The sequence below is a fragment of the Bufo gargarizans genome, chromosome 4 (genome assembly GCF_014858855.1).
Source record: "Bufo gargarizans isolate SCDJY-AF-19 chromosome 4, ASM1485885v1, whole genome shotgun sequence".
NCBI lineage: Eukaryota > Metazoa > Chordata > Amphibia > Anura > Bufonidae > Bufo > Bufo gargarizans.
Window position 1 is genome coordinate 22,907,513 of NC_058083.1, and position 21,205 is coordinate 22,928,717.

At 42.0% G+C, this 21,205-nt stretch overlaps 1 protein-coding gene across 1 annotated transcript in view; it reads left to right on the forward strand.

Annotated features, from left to right (window-relative positions):
• The window catches only part of NBAS (NBAS subunit of NRZ tethering complex), a 678,694-nt gene that overhangs the window by 387,075 nt on the left and 270,414 nt on the right, over window positions 1-21,205 (forward strand). The window contains 2 exon segments of the mRNA XM_044291127.1: window positions 9,812-9,888; window positions 13,668-13,805. Of these exon segments, the coding sequence (XP_044147062.1) occupies window positions 9,812-9,888; window positions 13,668-13,805 (215 nt within the window).

Genomic DNA, 21,205 nt, shown 5'->3' on the forward strand with positions numbered 1-21,205 from the left:
CCCACTGAGGCCCAAATCATGATGGATTTATTTTGATTGAAAAAAGTTGTACAGAATGAGAAAAACATAGTAGATGTATTCCACAGTGGATCCAACAGAGATCAGATAGTTGATGAATGTGCAGAGGATTGTGTGAATGCCCCTTTAAAAAGGAGCTGTCACCTCTCTGGACATGTCTGTTTTAGTAACTACTTGCTTTTCCATGCAATAATAATTCTGAAGGCTCTATTCTTATAACTCTATGGTGATCCATTCCTTTATTATTCCTGAGAGAGGTTATAAATGAATTACTAGACGTTGGCAGGGAAGGTCCAGCTGGATGTTACCAGTTGGGGGTGTGGACGGCACAGTCAGAAATTATCCAATCAGTGCTGCCGCTGTGTGACTGTGAAGGGACACACCCTTTAATGGTAACACCTACCTGGACCTTCACTCATAACTTCTAACAGGACTAATACAGGCAAAACATAGAGACCTAGGAATAGATGCTGCAGAATGAATGCACAGGGAATGCAAGTAGTTCCTGAAACAGACATGTCAGGACCTAATGTCTAATGTAAATATATAGAGATTGCTTTTTGTGTCCACCTGTGAATACATTTAAAATGGAATTGCCCTTTTATACATCCTGTGTAACTGAGTCTTGAGTCTACATTTTTATTTTATTTTTTATTGAATTTTAAGTACAGCTGCCAAGTATAGAAAAGAACCGTTCCATAATGTGGACCCCCAGAGGGTTGTGATTTACCATATCTGTGAATAAGTCGACTGTCGGGATTCGTGTTGTAGCAGAGCTGCAGTGCATTATGGGACCTCTGCATAGATCTTAGCCAACGTAACCTTGGAAGATAAAAATATGGACAGTAGAATAATTTGTTCAAAAAAAGAGGGGAATTAAGCGCATCATTTACCTCGGATCGTGTTTACCTACTCCACTGAGCTTTATGACATTGACCGCCATTTAAATGTATTTGTTGAGCCGTAGCAATAAACATAATCGTAACCGCAGAGCCGTTAGGCGCTTGTGTTCGGCCTTCAGTGCCAGTAAAGAATGGGAGGCTGTTATAGACAATGTGCCTTTTTTTTCCTCTTCATGACCAGATGTACAATTTATTCCATCTCGACTTTTATGGCAAGTGTAATTATTGTTTAAATGTTTGGACGCTGTCGTTGGCATTTCGAAGAGGAATGCCAGTGTCCTTAAAAATTAATTCCTTGAAATATGTTTTATTTATGATGGGTCTACTCAGCCCCGCAGACTATGAAAAGGCTAACGATTATTGTGCGTGTCCTTGCTGGTTACATTCTAAGACAGTCCAAAACCAATTTGCTCATCTTCTAGAAGGCAGACATTTATAGAGACTGATGCACAAAGGATTTGTGATGTCGCCCACAGATGGCAGATGTTTAATTCAAAGTGGACACGTCTTACTTTGTTTGATGATGATTATTATTATTCCTGTCGACAGATCAGTTTATTGTAATTGTCACATGTGGACCATCCTAGCAGATGACATGGGCACGACTGCTAGGACTTACACTGCAAGTAGGCAGGGAATGTGGGTTGGGTTCAGTTAGGGCTCACTGTGTGTATGTTTCCCTGCCTACTATGCTCATTCAGGTTGCAAGTTGAGCATAAGTCACACCCCCAAAACAGTCCATGCACCCCAGGAGCATGCTGTCACTAATTCTGGACCAGAAGCGTTGTTTGGTCAAAACAATCGGGGCTTGAGCCTGGGAGCATTTTTTATTTTTTAATTTGGCTATTCCAGGGCCCTTTAATATTGATTGGATCCGGGCAACCCACCACAGATCATCCCTCCACCCCCCTAGTACTTGTTCCGCTGATCCTCTACTTGCAGGTTGCGCGGGCATGAGTTCATTCACTTCGGTGCGCAATCCCCTCCTGCGGCGCTTAATCCCACGAGACCCGCGGCGGGAAGTCACGGGTCTCGCGGGATCACACGCCGCAGGACTGGATTGCGCACCGAAGTGACTGAACTCATGCCCGTGCAGCCCGCAAGTAGCGGATCAGCGGAACAAGTACAAGGGGGGTGGGGGGGGATGATCTGTGGGGTTGCCCAGGGTCCACTCCCATCAATATTAAAGGGCCCAAGCAAAGATTTCTACAGTGGTGAGGAAATGAAACATAACAGATACTGGAAAGTGACCGAATGTTGTATTATATAATGACTGCAGTCTGCAGTGCTGCACTTCATTTGCGTGAACCAGAACACCCCTTTAAGCATGCCTTTAATGTGCAAATTCAACAAAGTGGCCTTGTGCCCCGGATGTTTTCAGACCCTAGCAATGGCCCTTTTCTGGACCCTGTAGTAGACTCCTTTACATATAGCCAGCTCTCTAGAAGTCAAACAGTAAAACACTTTATGAAAGGCTATGGATTATTTCAGCTCATACAAGGACCAAGTTTTGAACCTTTAATAGAAAAAGTGCAGTTCCTATGAACGTAAAAAAAAAAGAGACAAAGTGAAATGACATGCAAGAAAATAAAATAACACAAGGATCTAACATTTAGAGTCTTTCGGCTTCTTTGAGGTTATGAGGAACAAGGGAACACACCTTATTCTTGGCTGATTCCCAAATGAGAACCCAACTTTATCATTTTAAACATGCTTTTGTGGTTCTATCCTTTGGTTCAAGTTTCAGAGTTGTCCATTAAAGCGGTTGTCGCACAGCTGACAGTGCATATCCAAGCAAAAACCAAGCCTCAGAGACAGGATTGAGTAGTAGTCTGCTGCAGTGAAAGTCCCCAAAGTTCCCAGGAGCACAGTGGCCTCCATTAGCTTAAGGCTACTTTCACACTAGCATTTTAGTTTTCCAGTATTGAGATCCGTCATAGGGGCATTGTCAATGGGGACAAAACTGAACTGGACAGAACGGAATGCTCCAAAATGCATTCCGTTCCATTTAGTTGCGTTCCCATGCCGGAGAGCAAACCGCAACATGTTGTAGTTTGCTTTGTATTCTGGGATGCGGAGCAAGATGGATCCTTCATGACCCTCAATGCAAGTCAATGGGGACAGATCAATTTTCTCTGATACAATCTGCCACAATAGAAAACAAATCTGTCCTCCATTGACTTTCAATGGAGGTCATGACGGATCCGTCTTGGCAATGTTTAAGACAATACAACCGGATCCGTTCATAACGGATGCAGATGGTTGTTATATCAGTAATGGAACAGTTTTTACTGAACCCTGCCGGGTCCAGTAAAAACGCTGGTGTAAAAGTAGCCATAAATAGAATAAATTTAAAAAACCAAGACTTTTTCGAAAGCTGAAGGAAAAAAAGAAAGGGAACAGCACTCTAGGCAGTCACAGTGATTCAGGGTGCCCGCTGCCATGGGGTTTAGTCCAACTCACCCCAACAGCATGATTAAAAAGGCATATCGCGGAAATATCACCTTTGAAATAAATCACTTTATTCATACGGAGTGCTGCTTCCACCTTTCTATTCTCTGTGAATTATTTATTGAGCTGGCCGCCTCACCAAAATAAGTAATTGGAGATGAAGGGCCTTAGTAAGAGAGGTGACCAAGAACCCAATGGTCACTGTGGCTGAGCCTCAAAGATCCCATGTGCAGATGGGAGAAGCTTTCAGAAGCTCAACCATTACTGCAGCACTCCACCAGTCTGGGCTTTATGGTAGAGTCGCCAGAAAGAAGTGTCTCCTCAGTAAAAGACACATGAAAGTCCATCTGGAATTTTCAAAAAAGCACCTAAAGTACTCTCAGATTGTGGGAAACAAGATTCTCTGGTCTGATGAAACTAAGACTGAACTTTTCTAAGGGTCATTTCTGAAGGAAACCAGGCACTACTCATCATCTGCCCAGTACCATCCTTATAGTGAAGCATGGTGGTGGCAGCATCATGCTGTGGGGGTGTTTTTCAGTGGCTGGCTCATGGAGACTGGTCATGGAGACTGTAGGTGCTATCTTTGCCAACTGACAGGAACACTTATTTATTAGATGGACAAATACTACCAATATGGATTTAGAAGACAGACATGTTTTAGTTTAAAAAATCTTTTATTTGAAGTTATAGTATTCAAAGATGCTTCAATAGGTTAATACATTATGCAACAGTATTGCAAAAATAGACAAGATCAGTAGTTTTTGTCAATAAGGACAAAACAATAAGTACAACTTAGATCAATCCATTAGCAAAGAAAAGTATGCATTTAGAAGGACTGCACAGTTTACAAATATCAAATTATAGCATGAAGGTGTATCTAAGATCCACCAAATTTGTGGATGACATCCAAGGCTCCCAAACCCTCTCAAAATTGACTATCGTGTCAGACCTGATTGCCGTCAGTCGTTCACATAGAAGCAATTTGTTAATCCTATCTATGACAGCTTGAAGGCTAAGTGATGGCATACGCCATTTGAAGGCAACATGAATTCTTGCGGCTAGTAAAATGAATTGTGATAGCTTGAATCTGGGTGTGGATAGCCCTGGGGGCTTGTCACCTAATAAGCAGTGTGGGATTGTAGCGGGATAGGGATTGTAGCGGGATAATTACAGCCTAGGGTCGTAGCAATTAGAGAACAAATCTGATCCCCAAAACTCCTCACCACAGTACGGGTCCACCAAGTGTGTAGCATCGTACCCTCCGCATCACACCCTCTAAAGCATTTCGGAGAGACTTCTGGGTACATATGGTGTAGTTTGGACGGCACCGTGTATGTCCTATGCAGAATTTTTATAGAGGTCTCAGCTAATGTGACCTGCCAGGAGCCCTTCGTAAGCGTTTGGGAGCGTTGGAACCATCTGGAAATGGAAAATTCTGTACCCAAGTCACTCTCCTATGCCAACATGTAAGGAAGCTTTACCCCCTCTGGATGAACATCGAGAAGTCCATATATTCTGGATAGTAATCCCTGCTTATATAGGGAATAAGCCATTGACCGTTCAAAAGGGGTAAATTCCAGTTTTTGGGTAGGCCCAATCAATGAACTTAAAAAGGAGAAAATCCTATTAACATTGAAGTGTTCTCCTGGGGGAGGGGAGTGTTTTCCTAGAAATTCACCCTTAGTTTCCAGTGTTCCCCTTCGTAGGAATTTGTATAAAGAGCATAGGTTCTTATTAATCCACCATTGGAAGGGTGAACAGTGTAGACCCGGGGGCGAAACAGAGGGTTACCGAAGATCGGGGTCAGTGGAGATGGTGTGGATTGTAACTTATACTTAAAGCGTACAGATCTCCAATGGATCAGTGCATAGTGTGATAGAAGGGATGTGGTGCGGATGGTTGACGGCAACGAGGGAACCATCCAAATCAAGGCCGTCCAGGTATAGGATGCCATGTTAGACATTTCTAATGAGACCCATAGTGGTTGTTTTTTTCTTACTAAATGTGTTAAGAATAGTTGGGCCAGTCTTGCAGCTCTATAGTATTTCAGGAACTCCGGGACTGATAGCCCCCCTAAGACAGACATGTTTTAAAGGCGTTTAAAGGATTAGGATGCATCACTGCCTTCCAAGAAAAACAATGCCACACCTGTCCACGTTTTTTTTTGTTCTAGTGCGGCTAAAGATCTACTTCAGTGGAGCTGACCTGTATTGCCAAAGCCAATGGCAAGATAGTCTCTGTTTTTTGAAGGAAGCAGAGATATTTTTGTAATCCTGTACAACCCCTTTAAAGACAGTGTCTCTTTAAGTCATAGTTGTAGTTCCTGTGGAAAATGCATTCAGATATATGTTCATGAGGACTAGACATACACCTGTCTATTATGTAACTTGTATTCTACATTCTAAAGTTTTGCCCTCTGCAGGCTACATTTCTGTCCATTTACCTGAGCTTGTTGATGGAGACCAGCAGCTATGATGTCTCCAATACACTGCACACATAGAAGTGGAAATTCTGCTCCCATATCTCTCTGTAGCACACCCTCAGATGCAGCAGCACCATAGAAACAATATGCAGCAGTATAGCTGTGAATCCATGTCTGTGGTAAAAAAAGAAAACTTACTAGATGCTGCAGCAACATCTGTGTGTGTCTCTCTGCTTCTGTCTCCTTCCAGCTCACTGCCTCCCTGTTTAATAGACTTCTATGTACTGTAGCTGTACCTGGAGTTCTCACTGTGCTGTTAACCTGCCTTACCTGAAGACCCATTTTAGTAGTAAATTGGGATTTTGATTACTGTATTTTTCACTTTATAAGACAATTTTGTTTGAGGGGGGAGTGGCAGTGTATCTTATAAAGAAAATACTAATGAGCTCTTCCGTTATGAAAATTCAGATTAGTATGCAAGAGGCACGGTTAGCAGTGACTGTAACGCTACTACTGCTTACTGCATTCAGCGCTCCTTGGTCTTTTCCGGGGTCTGTGCTGCAGTGTGTCCTGACTGCATATAGCATCAGTACTTAGCGCATGTGGGCATGCACTATGACCTGACACTGTATGTCGTCAGATCACAGTGCAGAACGTGGCCTGGAGCAGGAGAGGTAAGTTAATTTATTTATTTTAAGTCTGATCTGACGTCTGATACAAATTATCTAATCTAAGGTTACATACATAGTTAATACGGTTGAAAAAAGACATAGGTCCATCAAGTTTAACCAAGGGATAGGTGGGGACACAAATCCCAGAAGGAAGTGAGACTCAGATTTCTACACATTTTCATAAGCATTAATGTCATTTACTTCATAAGAATTAATCTAAACCCTTTTTAAAACTGTCCACTGTTCCTGCTGTGACCACGTCTTGAGGAGGACTATTCCACAGTTCTTACAGTAAAGAAATTTTGACACATCCGGAGACTGAACTTTTTCTTCTCCAGTCGGAGGCAGTGCCCCCTTGTCTTTTGAGCGCAATTTACATGGAACAGTTTTTCACTGTATTTATTGTATGGCCCATTTAGATATTTGTATAGGTTAATCATGTCCCCCCTTAGACTTCTCTTCTCAAGAATAAATACATTTATTTATTTTAATCTTTCTTCATAACTAAGACCCTCCATGCCCCTTATCAGTTTAGTCGCTCTCCTCTGTACCTTTTCCAGCTGCAGAGCGTCCTTTCTATGGACTGGTGCCCAGAAATGAATTGCATTTGGGATCTGATGAAGTTTGGGGGTCTGATCTGAGGGGTAATAAAGATTGGGGGTTTAATTTGGGGTTGCGATGGAGATTGGGCATCTGATCTGAGGTCTGATGAAGATTAGGGGTCTGATCTGAGGTCTGATGAAGGTTAGGCGTCTGATCTGAGGTCTGATGAAGGTTGGGGGTCTGACCTGAGTTCTGATGAAGGTTGGGGGTCTGATCTGAGCGCTAATAAAGATTGGGGGTTTGATTTGGGGTTGCGATGGAGATTGGGCATCTGATCTGAGGTCTGATGAAGATTGGGGGTCTGATCTGAGGTCTGATTAAGGTTGGGGGTCTGATCTGAGGTCTGATGAAAACTATTTTTTTTCTTATCTTTCCTTCTCTAAAGCCTAGGTGCATCTTCTAATCATGTTAATCTTATAAAGCTGAAAATACAGTAGGAGGCAGGGTGGGGAGGAAAAGCACTCTGATAGGTGAAAAAAGAGGGATTTTTCTAAAATATATATATATATTTCAAAGTCTGTTATCTTTGCGTCTACTATTGATTTATTAAAATGTAGAAAATGTATCACAACAAACTTTTTACCAAACCTGTCTGGAAAGCTCACCATTTTTCTGCTTAAACTTAATCAGCCATTTGAATGTATTGTAGCTAATTTAAACCGATCTCAGATAGTTCTTATCTGCGCTAAATCCTCCGAGCACGATAGCTGAATAAATTAAGATAATTCCGCTCTTATGGATAGAAACCATCTCGTCACTCAAAAGTCTCTCTGGGCATTTTCTATTATAAAGGAAAATAAAAGGAAGTTAATAAAACGCTGATTATTAATCTGGTAACAAGTTTTTTTATGTCAGAATTGTAACGCAATTAAAGCCATTTATCTTGGCGGAAGCTGTTTTTGTAATGTCACCTTCAGATCTCGACTGTTCGTATAATGACAATAGACGCAATAATGAGAGAAGAGCATTATGTGCGAGAGATCGCGCAGCCAGAAGCATATTACTGAGCAGTATTAATCAGGAAAACTTAATGTTTCATGAGATGATGAGTTTGGGAAAACTTTGTGGAGCTGGAGACATTTGATGCTGTTGTTTGTGGCAAAGCTCCTTAAAGGGGTACACCCATCTGGACGTTAATGAAATATCCATAGGGACCAACTCTGGGGCTTCTTTCTCAAAAACAGAGCCCTGAAGTGATTGGTGAGAACGATGTGCATATGCAGCCATCCCTCCATTTACTGCTATGGGTCTTCCAAAAATAATTGAGCGCTGGCAAAGCGTTTTTTCAGAAGTCCATAGCAGTGAATGAAGCGAGTGAAATGGCTGGCTGTGCATCGGCTGGCTCTCTATTCACAGCTATGGGGTTTCGATAAATAGGTGAGCATGCTCACCAGGCTATTTTTCAAAGTCCCATGGCAGTGAATAGACAGGAGGCTGGGCTTCATGTCAAAGCAGCGAAGGTGGGGCTGACCATAGAAAGCAGTGAGTCTTGGGTTCAGCAATTACAATAGTGCCGCACCAACTGTCTATTTTGCATGTTTAGAATGGGTATCATAACTCGGGAGTGAAGCTTCGGATAAAAATAAACAAATAATGTGTTTTAATTGGGTGAACCACATCTATATGTGTGTGCAAACAGTTTGATCAGGAGGTTGCTGATGACAGATGGGCAGCATGGTGGCTCAGTGGTTAGCACTGGGGTCCTAGGTTCGAATCCGACCAAGAACAACATCTGCTTGGCGTTTGTATGTTCTCCCTGTGTTTGTGTAGGTTTCCTCCGGGTTCTCCGGTTTCCTCCCACACTCCAATGACATAGTGATAGGGCGCTTAGATTGTGTGCCCGATTGGAGACAGTGTGATGCTAATGTCCGTAAAGTGCTGCAGAATAAAGTAGTGCCATATAAGTGCGTTAAAAAACAAAAAGCAGGTTCAGTTTAAAGGATTTGTACTGGACTTTACTGTTGATGCTTTATCCTCAGGATAGCACTCCCACCGATCGGCTGTTTCAGGGTGGTTGGGGTCGGGGCTGGAACCACACAGTGGACATTGATGGTTACCACAGCACTGCTCCCGTTCAGTTCAGTGGCAACAGCACTGCAGTAACCATGTACTACACAGAGGACGGAGCTGTGCACCGACTTCTGACGCTGGAGCTACTGCAGAACAACTGATCAATGGAGTGCCGGGTATTGGTCCACCACCAATCTAATATTGATGGCTTATCCAGTGAATAAGACATCAGTAGTAAAATCCCGGACAACCCTTAAGACTGAATAAATCTACCTCTTCTTCATTGTCTGAAAAGTTTCAGTCCTCCATTATGTTTGTGTCCGCCTCCTGTGCGGTTGTCATTTCTGTTAGCAAAAATGGGGAGAGTCAAGGATTATTTGCTCATTTGAATGAATTGTGCAGACCCTGCACTTTTCTTCCAGAGCAGTCCTCCAGTTTCTTCCAGGAGCTGATTTTATGACCTGCTGATTATCCCGCTCAGTTGTATGGCGGATGTGTTCCCACAATCTGCCGCAGCATCTGTTTTCTCCTGTTTAGCTGCAGCGTGAAAATATTTTGCCTAACAATCACCATAAGGTGGTATTACAGCCTGATCGCCCATGATCTGTGCCATGAATCATACCAACTAGCGCTTCCGTTAAATTACGCAAATCGTTATTTGCCACGCTGTTTTAGTGACTGCTGTTCCCATATCATCTCTCTACAATACTTCTTATCTTCTTCTTTTCCAGTTCTGCTGCAGCTGGCTAGCGACACTTTGCCCAATGATATCACGTTGTCTGTTGCGTATCTACTCGCTCTCCCCCAGGTAGGTCCACTTTTTTTAAATTTGTTTCCTAAAATTAAAATAAGAGATGTGCAAGAAAGAGTCTTATGGGAGTCATCGAATCCATTAATGGCTTCTGTCCCACCTATTCCCACATGGCCAATAGGTACATGTCCCACTACTGGGTATCGCGCAGGCAGGAACGGAGAGGTAGGCATGCATGTGCATCTCACTCCATTCATTTCTATGGGAGATCCAAAAATAGTGAAGCGATCTCACTGATCATTTTTTAGAACTCCCTTAGGGTTGAATGGAGGGAGTCACATATGTGCCCCTACCTCTCCAATCCAGCAGCACAGATATTCATAAATGTCCAGGTAAGAGTAACTCTTTACGGTAAAGGGGTTCTTCGGGAACTAATAACATTACTGAACATACTTATATATTACTTTATTATAAATATATTCCCAAATACCTTTCATTAGTAATAATGGCTTGTTTTGTCTGGAGATCAATCATCAGGGGAAATAAAATGGCAGCCATCCTATTATTGCACAAAAAAACCTGTCCTAATCACACAGCAGGACAAGTTACTTCAGAGCACTGAGGTAAAGAGCTGCCTCATCCTCCTCTCTCCTCCGCTTGTCAGGGATTATGCTCCTGAATACGGCTGAGAAGATATTCAGCTCAATCTCTGTAGGAATGGAGTTCATGAGGAGACATGAAGTACAGAGAGGCGGTCGGGATGTGGCTGATGAGCAGCAGCACTTGTGTGCAGTCTCCATTACCACAATCTGTCCTGTCCATCCTCACTGTACTTCATGTCCCCTCATGAACTTCATCCCTACAGAGATTCAGCTGAAGATCTTATCAGCCGTATTCAGGATCATAATTCCTGACAAGCAGAGAGGAGGATGAGGCAGCTCTTTAGCTCAGTGTTGTGAAGTAACTTGTCATGCTGTGTGATTAGGACAGGTTTTGTGTGTACTTATAGGATGGCGGACATTTTATTTTCCCTGATGATTGCTCCCCAGACAAAACGAGGCATTATAACTAATAAAAGATATTTGGGAATATATTTATAATAAAGTAATATTTCAGTATCTTCAGTCATTTTATTTTATGAATTCCCAGAGAACCCCTTTAAAGGAGTATTACCTCTTTTAGAAAATAAGAGTTATTCTTGGTATAATGAAAAGTCATACAACTGTCCAGTATACTCTCTGCATCCATTCCGTCTTGTTTCCAAGATCTCTGCTTGCTGTCTTTCATTAGGAACCTGCAGTAAGATCATTCTCAGAGCTCTGTCTTGTAGCCACCTGTATGATCGTGACATGATCAGAGAAGATTGTTATTCATTGGAAGTAATCTGTAAAGATCCCCTTTGAACAACTCCAAGCGGAGATCTTGAAAACCATGAGGCTTGAATACAAAAAGCTTATTGGACTTTATAACTTCCCTTACACATTGAAGAAGTCATATCTGCTGAATCTTTGATACTCCTATTAGATACATTATTGTAGATGACTTGGCAACCTAAATGAGGGATCTCAGAAGTGTAGACTATATAAAGATTAAATGTACAACCTCTTGGTGTTTCTGTAAGCCAAGCAGAATAACCAAGATAAGTAATGTGATTCACTTATAGTTGATTGAACCATTTCCATTTGTCGACCCGCTATGTAACTGCATTAAGTGTGCCCCCTTTTTGGCCCACAAATGGTGCACATTCCTCTATGACAGGGCATATTACCGATGTTATTTATAACCGTAACCACCCAAAATCCCCTGCCTGGCTGCACACAGATTTACACAATGCAATTTTTGTTTCCTGCAGTCACCACTAGGGGGAGCTCACTGCATGTAAATTTACTGTCTAACTGTGTGACTGGTAATCTCACTTTTACTTTGTGCAAGTTATCTAATTAACCTTATGTTTAAACTACTAAGAGGTCATAAACACTTATTTAAGCCACATTCTTATCAGTAAGATAAGGATTGAGCTATAACGAGTGTTTATAATGTCAGAGATAAGGAGGCTGTCAGCTATCCAAATGACGGAAAATACACAAAATCCACAGGCCGCTACTGCAGCATCTCCGATATGTACAGAAAAAAGGATTTCATATTTTTAATAAAGACCAATGGAAAAAATGATATGCAATAATAAAAATAAATTGTCTCCAAAGGTGTTCATAGCCTTTAAGTCAAGTCAAAGAGAAACCTTTTAACACCCAGTATAATCCGAATCTTCTTGTGTCTCCTGTTTTCTCAAGCTGTACCAGTTGTCTGAAGTGTGATTTGCCAAACTCTCTGGGGCAAATTTAATTAGTGTAGTTTTACTCCAAAGAATTGAGGGCAACGTAAGTGGGCAACAACTAATCTGGATCTAATGCCCCTACTCTCTATTATACCATCACTATTTTGAGTGGCCTAGGCCAATATCCATTTACCTCCCACTTGTGATTTTTACCCCCTCTTGCCTGATTTTTGCGATTTCAAAATGGATCTCATACCCCATGGTTTTTAATGGATTTGTTGACCAAATAAAATATTTTTTGTTTTAATGTTCCATTCCGGCTTTTGGTTAGATTGTTGGTTATAAGGGAGCATGTACCTTTTTATACCTAACTTTGTTCCAAAAATGCTCCAAATTTTGGAACTTTTTAGGCCACACCTCTTTCGAGATAAACAATGCCTCTTTCAGTTGAAGCCACATCCCTTTGTCAGGTGAGGCGTAAAATGCTTAGAAAAGTGTTTAATACATTTAGTAAATGTGATGCAAAGTATTTTCAATTGTAAATCTGTCCCTTGTTTTAGGCTGGCCTACCTCATTCCCTAATCTGTCTTCTAGATTGTTCCTTAGGGCTCATGCACATGACCGTATGCCCTCCGAGACACAGGAGCGCACAGCATCATAGGTTACTATGATACTGTGCGCATCGGGCCGCCCACGAGGCTATTGTCCCACACTCATAATATCGTATGAGTGCAATAGTCCCGCGGGCGGCTCGATGCGCACAGCATCATAGTAACCTATGATGCTGTGCGCTCCCGTGCGCACAATGTATGCCGCTCCGGGACATATGGCCCGCTCACAGACCGTATGTCTCAGAGGGCATACGGTCGTGTGCATGAGCCCTTAGAACGTGATCCATCACTGAATCCTATCCCCCACACTCCACCCCAACACACTTCATACACAGACACATGCAGGTGCCAAACATTTCAAACTGTTTTTGCCCCCAAGCTTTGTTCTGAAATCCGGCACGCTGTTCCTGCAGAAGAACATCCTGCCAGAGTTCAGCATATCCAGGAACCACTAGATCTTCAATGACTACAATAGAATCCGACAGGGATCTGAATGCTTTTTGGTATAATCCCGGCTTTCGGGCTGATAAAAAGTCGTGCATGCAGGACTTTTTGTTGGGCGTCGTTGCCTGAAAACATCTGATTCCCCCTCCGATCACATTGTAGTCATTGGGGATATGGTGGTTCCTGGATACACTGTATATGCTGAACTCTGCCAGAATAGTCTGCTGGATTTCAGAACATTCTCTCACCTGTACCACACGGTGTCTGTTTGGCTGCCGGGTAGTTGGATTGCAGCTTTTCCATTAACTGCAATATGAAATCGCATTTCTAAGTGAAATTGATAAGCAGCATAATTAGTTAAAGATTATGTAAAAGAGGCATGAATTAGTCGAGCTGCCGTCACATTACACAGAGCTTTGCAGTCTCTCCACCAGCCGAGGCTTTAAATCACAGACTCGTGTGTTGTCTTAAGCCAAGTCAATTCCATCTCACTCATTTTTTCATAGGTGCTAGATGCCAACAAATGCTTTGAAAAGCAATCGCATTCAGCTCTGTCTCTCCAGCTGGCGGCTTATTACTACAGCCTGCAGATCTATGCCCATTTGGCGCCATGCTTCAAGGACAAGTGCCATCCTCTCTACAGGGTAAGTTCTCATAGCTGTCTGCTCCCTCTCCATTCCACAGTGCAGGTGATGCGCGAGAACAGCTCAGAACATAAGTTATATCTAATTAAAAACAGTGATCTCATCACGTCACCGAATATCTGGGTAGAATTCTCAAAATCCATCACTGTCCGGGAAATGTCAGGTGCTTTGTCCCATTACTGCTCCTCGGTTTATATTGATGCAGATTTTACGTAAAGGATTTGTATCAACAGAATAAAGCATCATTGAACAAATATTACCTGGCGTTCCAGTTAATGTTTAAAGGGTGTCACTACTTTTGCAAATATTTATTTGGTCCACCACATCTAAAATAAAAATAATAATAAAAAATAGCAAAATTTCAAGTAAATGTTCTTAAAAGTAAAAAAAAAAAAAACATGTTAAATACACTACCATTTTGTGTATAGATCTACATACTATGCAGATCTAGGTTTCATCATGGTAACAGGCCACAAATAAATCCTGTGAAGGCATATCCTGTGGTTAGACAAGTGGGGGCAAATGGAAAGAGTCAGACATGTCTGCAGAATCCGACTACACACAGGGGTTGTTTGTAGTCTGTAACCGTGACAGCAGTTATACACTGTACACAAAGTGGTAAGGTGTTACTAAGGGTCCATTCACCCGACCGTATTTCTGGGTCCGCGTGTGTTCTGCAATTCTGTGGAACGGGTGCAGACCCATTCATTTCAACAGGGCCGCAAAAGATGCGGACAGCCCACGGCATGCTGTCTGGATCCGTGATTTTGTTCCGCGGCCCCGCAAAAAAGATAGAAATGCCTATAGGACATGCTCTATCATAGGGCTGGCCATGTGCATTCCGCAGAATGTGGAACTCACACGGCCAGTACCCGGTTTTTTGCAGTTCTGCAATTTGTGGACCGCAAAACACTTAAGGGAACATGTCTTCAATTTTTTGTCTGTTGAACGGACTTTACTGCAAGCTAGGACTTTACCATCATTTCAACCATGCACATTTTAGTTTCATTAGAATTTTCCTTCTTTGGAAAGATATCATAACTATAATTTAAGAGTCTGGAGTATGCAAATGCCATGTTACAAGTCTTGCAGAGTCAGAGTCCTCTCTGTAAGAACTCCTCCTCCAGGCACCCCCCTTGCCAGGATTTCAGAGATGTCCGTCAACCTGGAGGAGGGCACACTTCTACAGCTCTTTAGTTCACACTTTTTCAGCCCGCTATTTTTCATTTGTCAGATTCTTCAAGGTAGGACAATATAAGGAATTTTTATAAATAGGTACAGTATATCATCTGCTCTGTATTCACGGTACACATTCTTCTTTAATTTATTCTGTTATGTCACATTGTGGTCACTGTCCATGTTTGTCAAAAGAATGAGGATGTCCCTCATGGAGGTCAGGGAGGTGTGTATTCTCCATCAGGTTCTTCTCACTCCCTGCAACCCTGGCTTCTTTTTCTGGAAGAGCCAATCCTTTAATTCTGCTCTTGGTGGACACTGGGTTTTAGCCCAGGAGGAAGCCAGGAGCAAGACAGTCTCCTCATAAGTTTTGGTGATGGGTGGTCATTGATCCCTGACTTGCAGAGTCTTCAGGCTTGGTGGGTTAGGACAGGTTTTTAAGGATCCTTCTCTGTTTGAAATGGGCTTGCAATAGACCATCTCCTTATGCACTTATTTGTGTAGCACACTGCACTTGTGGGAAAAAAGCACATACTACAGCTCACAAAGAACAGAAGTCCTGACCCCTGCAATGCTTGATGAAGGAAAAATGTCGTATTGCATACTGGTCAATCCAAAAAATGGCTGAGTTGGTTAGAGTTGCTTGTTGTTGGGACCCAAGCAGAAGACCCCCTCCTACTCAAAAAAAAAACTATATGAACAGTCTTTTTAAAAGGTTTGTCCCACCATAACAATTATTCCTTTTACAAAGAATAAGTAATAAGTATCTGATTGGTTGAGGTCCTTCTGTTGAAACCCCACCGATGGATGACTGGATCAGGAGTACTAACCAAGTGGATGCAGATATGCGCTGCATGTACGTATGCAGTACGCGCGCTGCAGCTTTATTCATCTTTGGGACTGCAGAACAAAAGCACAGCCTTTACCTATCTCCAGGAATTCTATAGAGATGAGGGGCAGCATGCGTGACCATCGCTTAATAACGTGTGATGAGTTGTTATGGTGGGACAATCCCTTTAAAGTGTACCTAAACCTTTAAAAAATAAAAAATAAAAATTGCAGCATATATTTTGTGGTCCACAAATTGCAGATCCACAAAGTACAGATACCATCTGTGTTGCATCTACTTTTTTGTGGACTCCTTGACTTTAATGGCCAAGAATAAGACCTGTTCTATCCTTTTGTGGAACGGACATATGAATGTGGAAAGCATACGGATCATCCATGGGCTTTCTGCATCCATATGTCCATTCCGTAAAAACATAGAACATGTCTGCAAAATGGTGACCATGGATCCTTTGAAATCAATGGTTCTGAAAAAAAAAAATATATAAATGGAGACGGCACACAGACACATCTGCATGTTGCGGATCCGTAATTTGCGATTTGCATGAGGCGTAAATGACATTTAATACATGTTTGTAATGTACATACAACGGATGTGAAGTGCCAGGCTTTAGTAGGGCGGCATATTAAGGAGTAGCGATGTGCTATTCAGGGCTCCTGACTTCAGCCCACTTGCTCCGCTCTGCTAAAAGCCTGTGCTGAGGTGCGAAATAAAGTGTATTACTGAAATGCATTACGTGTGATTTATAGTAGTTTTCAATAAAACTGTTTTATAGGCTTAAGTACACTTTAGGGGTCCTTCCAGTCTCAGCCTCTGAACATACATGCTCGTGCCTGGCTCAGAAGTTATCATCAGACTAAAGAACATTATGTGATGCTTCGTGATAACGTGAAGTGTACAGTACAATATCTTTTCCCCCGTTCACAGCGTCCATATGGCAGCGCCCACTCACTCATTAATGCAAATAGGCAGATGAGCCGTGTAATCTGTGGAGGGTGACTAATACCTAGGTGTTCGGCTCTCACAGTTACCTGCTCAGTCCCAGCACACTCTTTCTGGGACACATTATAGTCGTGTTGCTGAGTATAGTGGATGTGCCGATCTGGGTTTACCCATGGCCCAGGACTCTCCGGTACTCATAGTGTAGAGCTGACTAGAGGCCGCCTGCTACACCGCTCAGTCAACAGAGAGTCAGTGCGTGCTGATTGAAGGGGCTCTCCAGCTATGTAAAACTGAAAGCCAGTCCAAGGGCATCAGTATTTGGGGTCCGATTATTGGCGACTCTGCTGATCAGGTGAATGAGAGAAGGCCGCAATACTCAGAACAACCCAGAGGAAAAGGATGAAGTTTTGAGTACGAACCGACCTGCAACCCAAGTGCTGCAGCCCCTATCTATCTATCTATCTATCTATCTATCTATCTATCTATCTATCTATCTATCTATCTATCCATCTATCATTAATTATCTATCTATCTATCTATCATTAATTATCTATCTATCAAATCTATCTATATATCTCATATCTATCTATCTATTTAAAAAAAAAAAAAAAATCCAAGGCAGCACACAAATAATGGTGAAAAACAGGGTGTTTATTCCCCCATGTGCAGACAGCAACGTTTCAGCTCTCTCAATGGAGCCTTTGTCAAGCCATAACAATCAGTGCAAAGTTCAGGTATTAAATAACATACATAATTACTGTGTAAATTACATGATTATACAAAAATTCTAACAATAATTCATATTAACAATCCAAGTTCATCACACCTGTATGGAATTATCTTTAAATCATGTATAGACAATACAATGAAGCAATTTATGAATTTTGTCTTATATCACAGTTGTAAACACAGAGATTTATTGTATATCTTGTTCAGTACAAATGCATGTGATGAACTTGGATTGTTAATATGAATTATTGTTAGAATTTTTGTATAATCATGTAATTTACACAGTAATTATGTATGTTATTTAATACCTGAACTTTGCACTGATTGTTATGGCTTGACAAAGGCTCCATTGAGAGAGCTGAAACGTTGCTGTCTGCACATGGGGGAATAAACACCCTGTTTTTCACCGTTATTTGTGTGCTGCCTTGGATTTTTTTATACCAATTTGGATCAAGTCCGTGACCTGCTCCAAGGAATTGCACCCCGTCGATGTGTGTGCTGCTCATCCTTTTTTTTTTTTTTTTTTTTTTTTTTATCTATCTGGTTATCTATATATCTCATATTTATCTATCTATCCTAGCTATCTAATCTATCTATCTATCTCCTTCTATCTATCTATTCTATCTATCAATCTAAGCTTTCTATCTATCTATTATCGATCTTCTATCATCACTATCTATCGATCTATTATCTATCCATCTCTCTAATCCACGTTTATCTACCGATTTGCCGATCTACGGTCATCTCGATCATCACGTTACTACGTCTATCATCGATCATCTATCGATTCGACTTCGATCTATCTATCGAGTCTATTCGATTCTATCTATGCTTCTCTATCGATTCTATCTATCGATTCTATCTATCTATTCTATCTATCGATTCTATATGATTTATCTAGCGTTCTATCGATCGATCTATCACGATGTCTATCTATGATCTTCACGATTCTATCGATCGTCTATCTAGCGAGTCTATCTAGCGATTCATCTATGCTATTCTACGATTCTTCTAGCTTCGATCTATCTCTTCTATCTATCTCTTCGATCTCTCTATCTATCTCTCAGCTATCTCTTCATCTTTCTATCTATCTCTCTAGCTATCTCTCTATCTATCTCATCATCTCTTCTATCTATCTCATCTATCTATCTCTTCTATCTATCTCTTCTATCTATCTCTTCTATCTATCTCTTCTATCTATCTCTATCTCTTCTATCTATCTCTTCTATCTATCTCTCCCATATCTATTTGCGTATCTATCTTCCTCTCTACCTTATAGCTATTTATCTGTCTATCTGCCCCTTCTCTATGCCTCAACACTGGACTGTGGACTGGTTGAACAAAGCATTTCCAGATGGGGATGTGCAGTACCTCCTGGCTAATTGCAGTCACCAGTAGAGGGAGCATAGGATCTTGCTTCCCACGGGAATGCATTGAACTCGGTGATAACACAGCATGTCATTAGCTCCCTCTAGTGGTGGCAGACAGAATGATAGATTTTATGTTTATGCAGCAGCTCAAAAGAAAAGCAACAAATTACTTTTTGGTTGCATTTGCCACCCTCTGGAATCCTCTTTATCACCTGTGTTTTCATCTATCTATAGAGTTCTGCGGAATACGTTGGTGCTTTATAAATAACAGGGCGTAACATTTCTGTCTGCTTTTTCTTCGACCCATCTGTTTTCTAAATTCTAGGTTAGATTTTATCTACAAAATAAATTGCCTTGGTGGTACAATCTCCGTTCTCGGCCTTGCGCTGTTTTCCCTGGCCGCACTGTTTGGTTTTGTTAATGAACTGCTCAGTTCAGAAAAACCTATAATATAATTTATAGCAAGAATAAATAATATAGGGAAATATATCACAAAGCTATTTTCTCTCTTGCAATGACCATAAATTCTAGCAGCGAGTCTGACCTATGGCAGCCAAATTTTGCATATATGTCCCATTAACTCTCTCCATCTTGCCCCCTCCATCCATTGTCTGTGGATCGGCCATCGGAACGGGTTCAGCCAGTAATCCCAGTGCAAGTCAATGAAGGATCAGCCAATAAATGTCACATTGAACACGGACCTGTTCATGTAAGGATCTGCATATAAAGTACAGCCGGCCTGCAACACAACATATTTCATATTTGAAGGGTTTTCATGGAAGTGGACAGTCTTCTTGTCATGCCACCTGCTAAAAGATTAGCTGGAACATCTCCGTGCCTAAGATCAGTGGTGGTAACGGAGGTGAAGATTGAGGGCACAGATGATTTTTAGCTTCACGTTAGGAATATTCCTATTTCTCCATGCCTGGAGAAGTTGATTGTATGATTGCAAGTTTTTGTCTACCTTCCCCTGACAGTTACTCGCCTGTCCTGTGTAACGTTTTGAAGCAAAGAGCAGAACGCCAAATCGAGAAGTGGATCCTAAACTGAAAGCTTGATGTGTATACAAGACTATACATAGCCCTGCATACTGTAGACGTCATAGTACAAGGCTTCAAGCTCCTCAGAGACCAACACTCTGTCATGTCCAGGTATCTCTATGTGTTTGTGAGATAAGTGGTCTGGCTTGTGAGTCTCGCTGAGGTCAGGGATTGTACCCGTCTCCTCTGTACAGCGCTACAGGTCTGTTGGCACCATACAAATACTGTGTCATATATGGGTAATAATCTATCGGCAGTATTTGCCATACTCAGAAGTGAAGACCCACTGTGTTATATATCAAAATAAGCAAAGCCTGGCATGCGGTAAGCCTCAGAGGGCATCTGATTGGTAGTCTGTGCGGAGACTTGCTTCTGTACTGCTGTCATACGTGACTTGTCAGGTGCCAGAGTGGCTTCTAGGCTGTAATGTGCCCTAATTAAGTGATCAGAAGACTATTGATCTGCCAGTCCATTTAATTCCATCAAGATCGGCAGTTCTCATCAGCTGAAGGGCCGGTGTGTCAGCAGAATTGACACCATCATTTGGCGCACAGATACTTTTCTAAATTGCTGTGGGATGCAGTGTGTGACAAGCACATGTCTGTTCTGCGGTATAACACCGGCCAGTCTGGTGTGCTGTAGTAGGCTTCAAGGGGACCTGTCAGCTCTCCTGACATGTCTGTTTTTAGTAAGGACTTGTATTCTCTATGCTGTAGCCCAGGGATGCCCAACCTGTGGCCTTCCAGCTGCTGTAAAACTACAACTCCCGACATGCCCTGCTGTAGGCTGCCTGGGCATGCTAGGACTTGTAGTTTTGCAACAGCTGGAAGTCCGCAGGTTGTGCATCCCCGCTTTAGCCATTTTACTTAGACTTCTGCACGGTTACATTCCTGTATTATTTTTCTTGAAAACGAGAGCTGTCTTTAAAAGGGTTGTCTTATGTAAAGTAAAAATCTCGGTCAAAGCCCTGCAGTAGCCTAAAATAAAATAAAAATCTTATCCTCACCTGTTTCTCCAGAGCCATTCTCTGTGGCACTGGTCCAGTCCTCCTCATGCTGCTTGTTTATGAACTGCAGTGGGGAGGTATTGGTATACGGCAAGTGACCAATAGAACCAGTCTGTCTTCACTGGTCTAACCCTGGGGATAGGGACTAGCTTCAGCGGTCACGTGCCATACACCGGTACACACTGTGGTGTATCCGTATACAGCACATGACTGCTACAACCAATCTCTGCCTTCACCGATCAAACTCTAGGGATGGTAACTAGCTTCTGCGGTCACGTGCTATACACCTG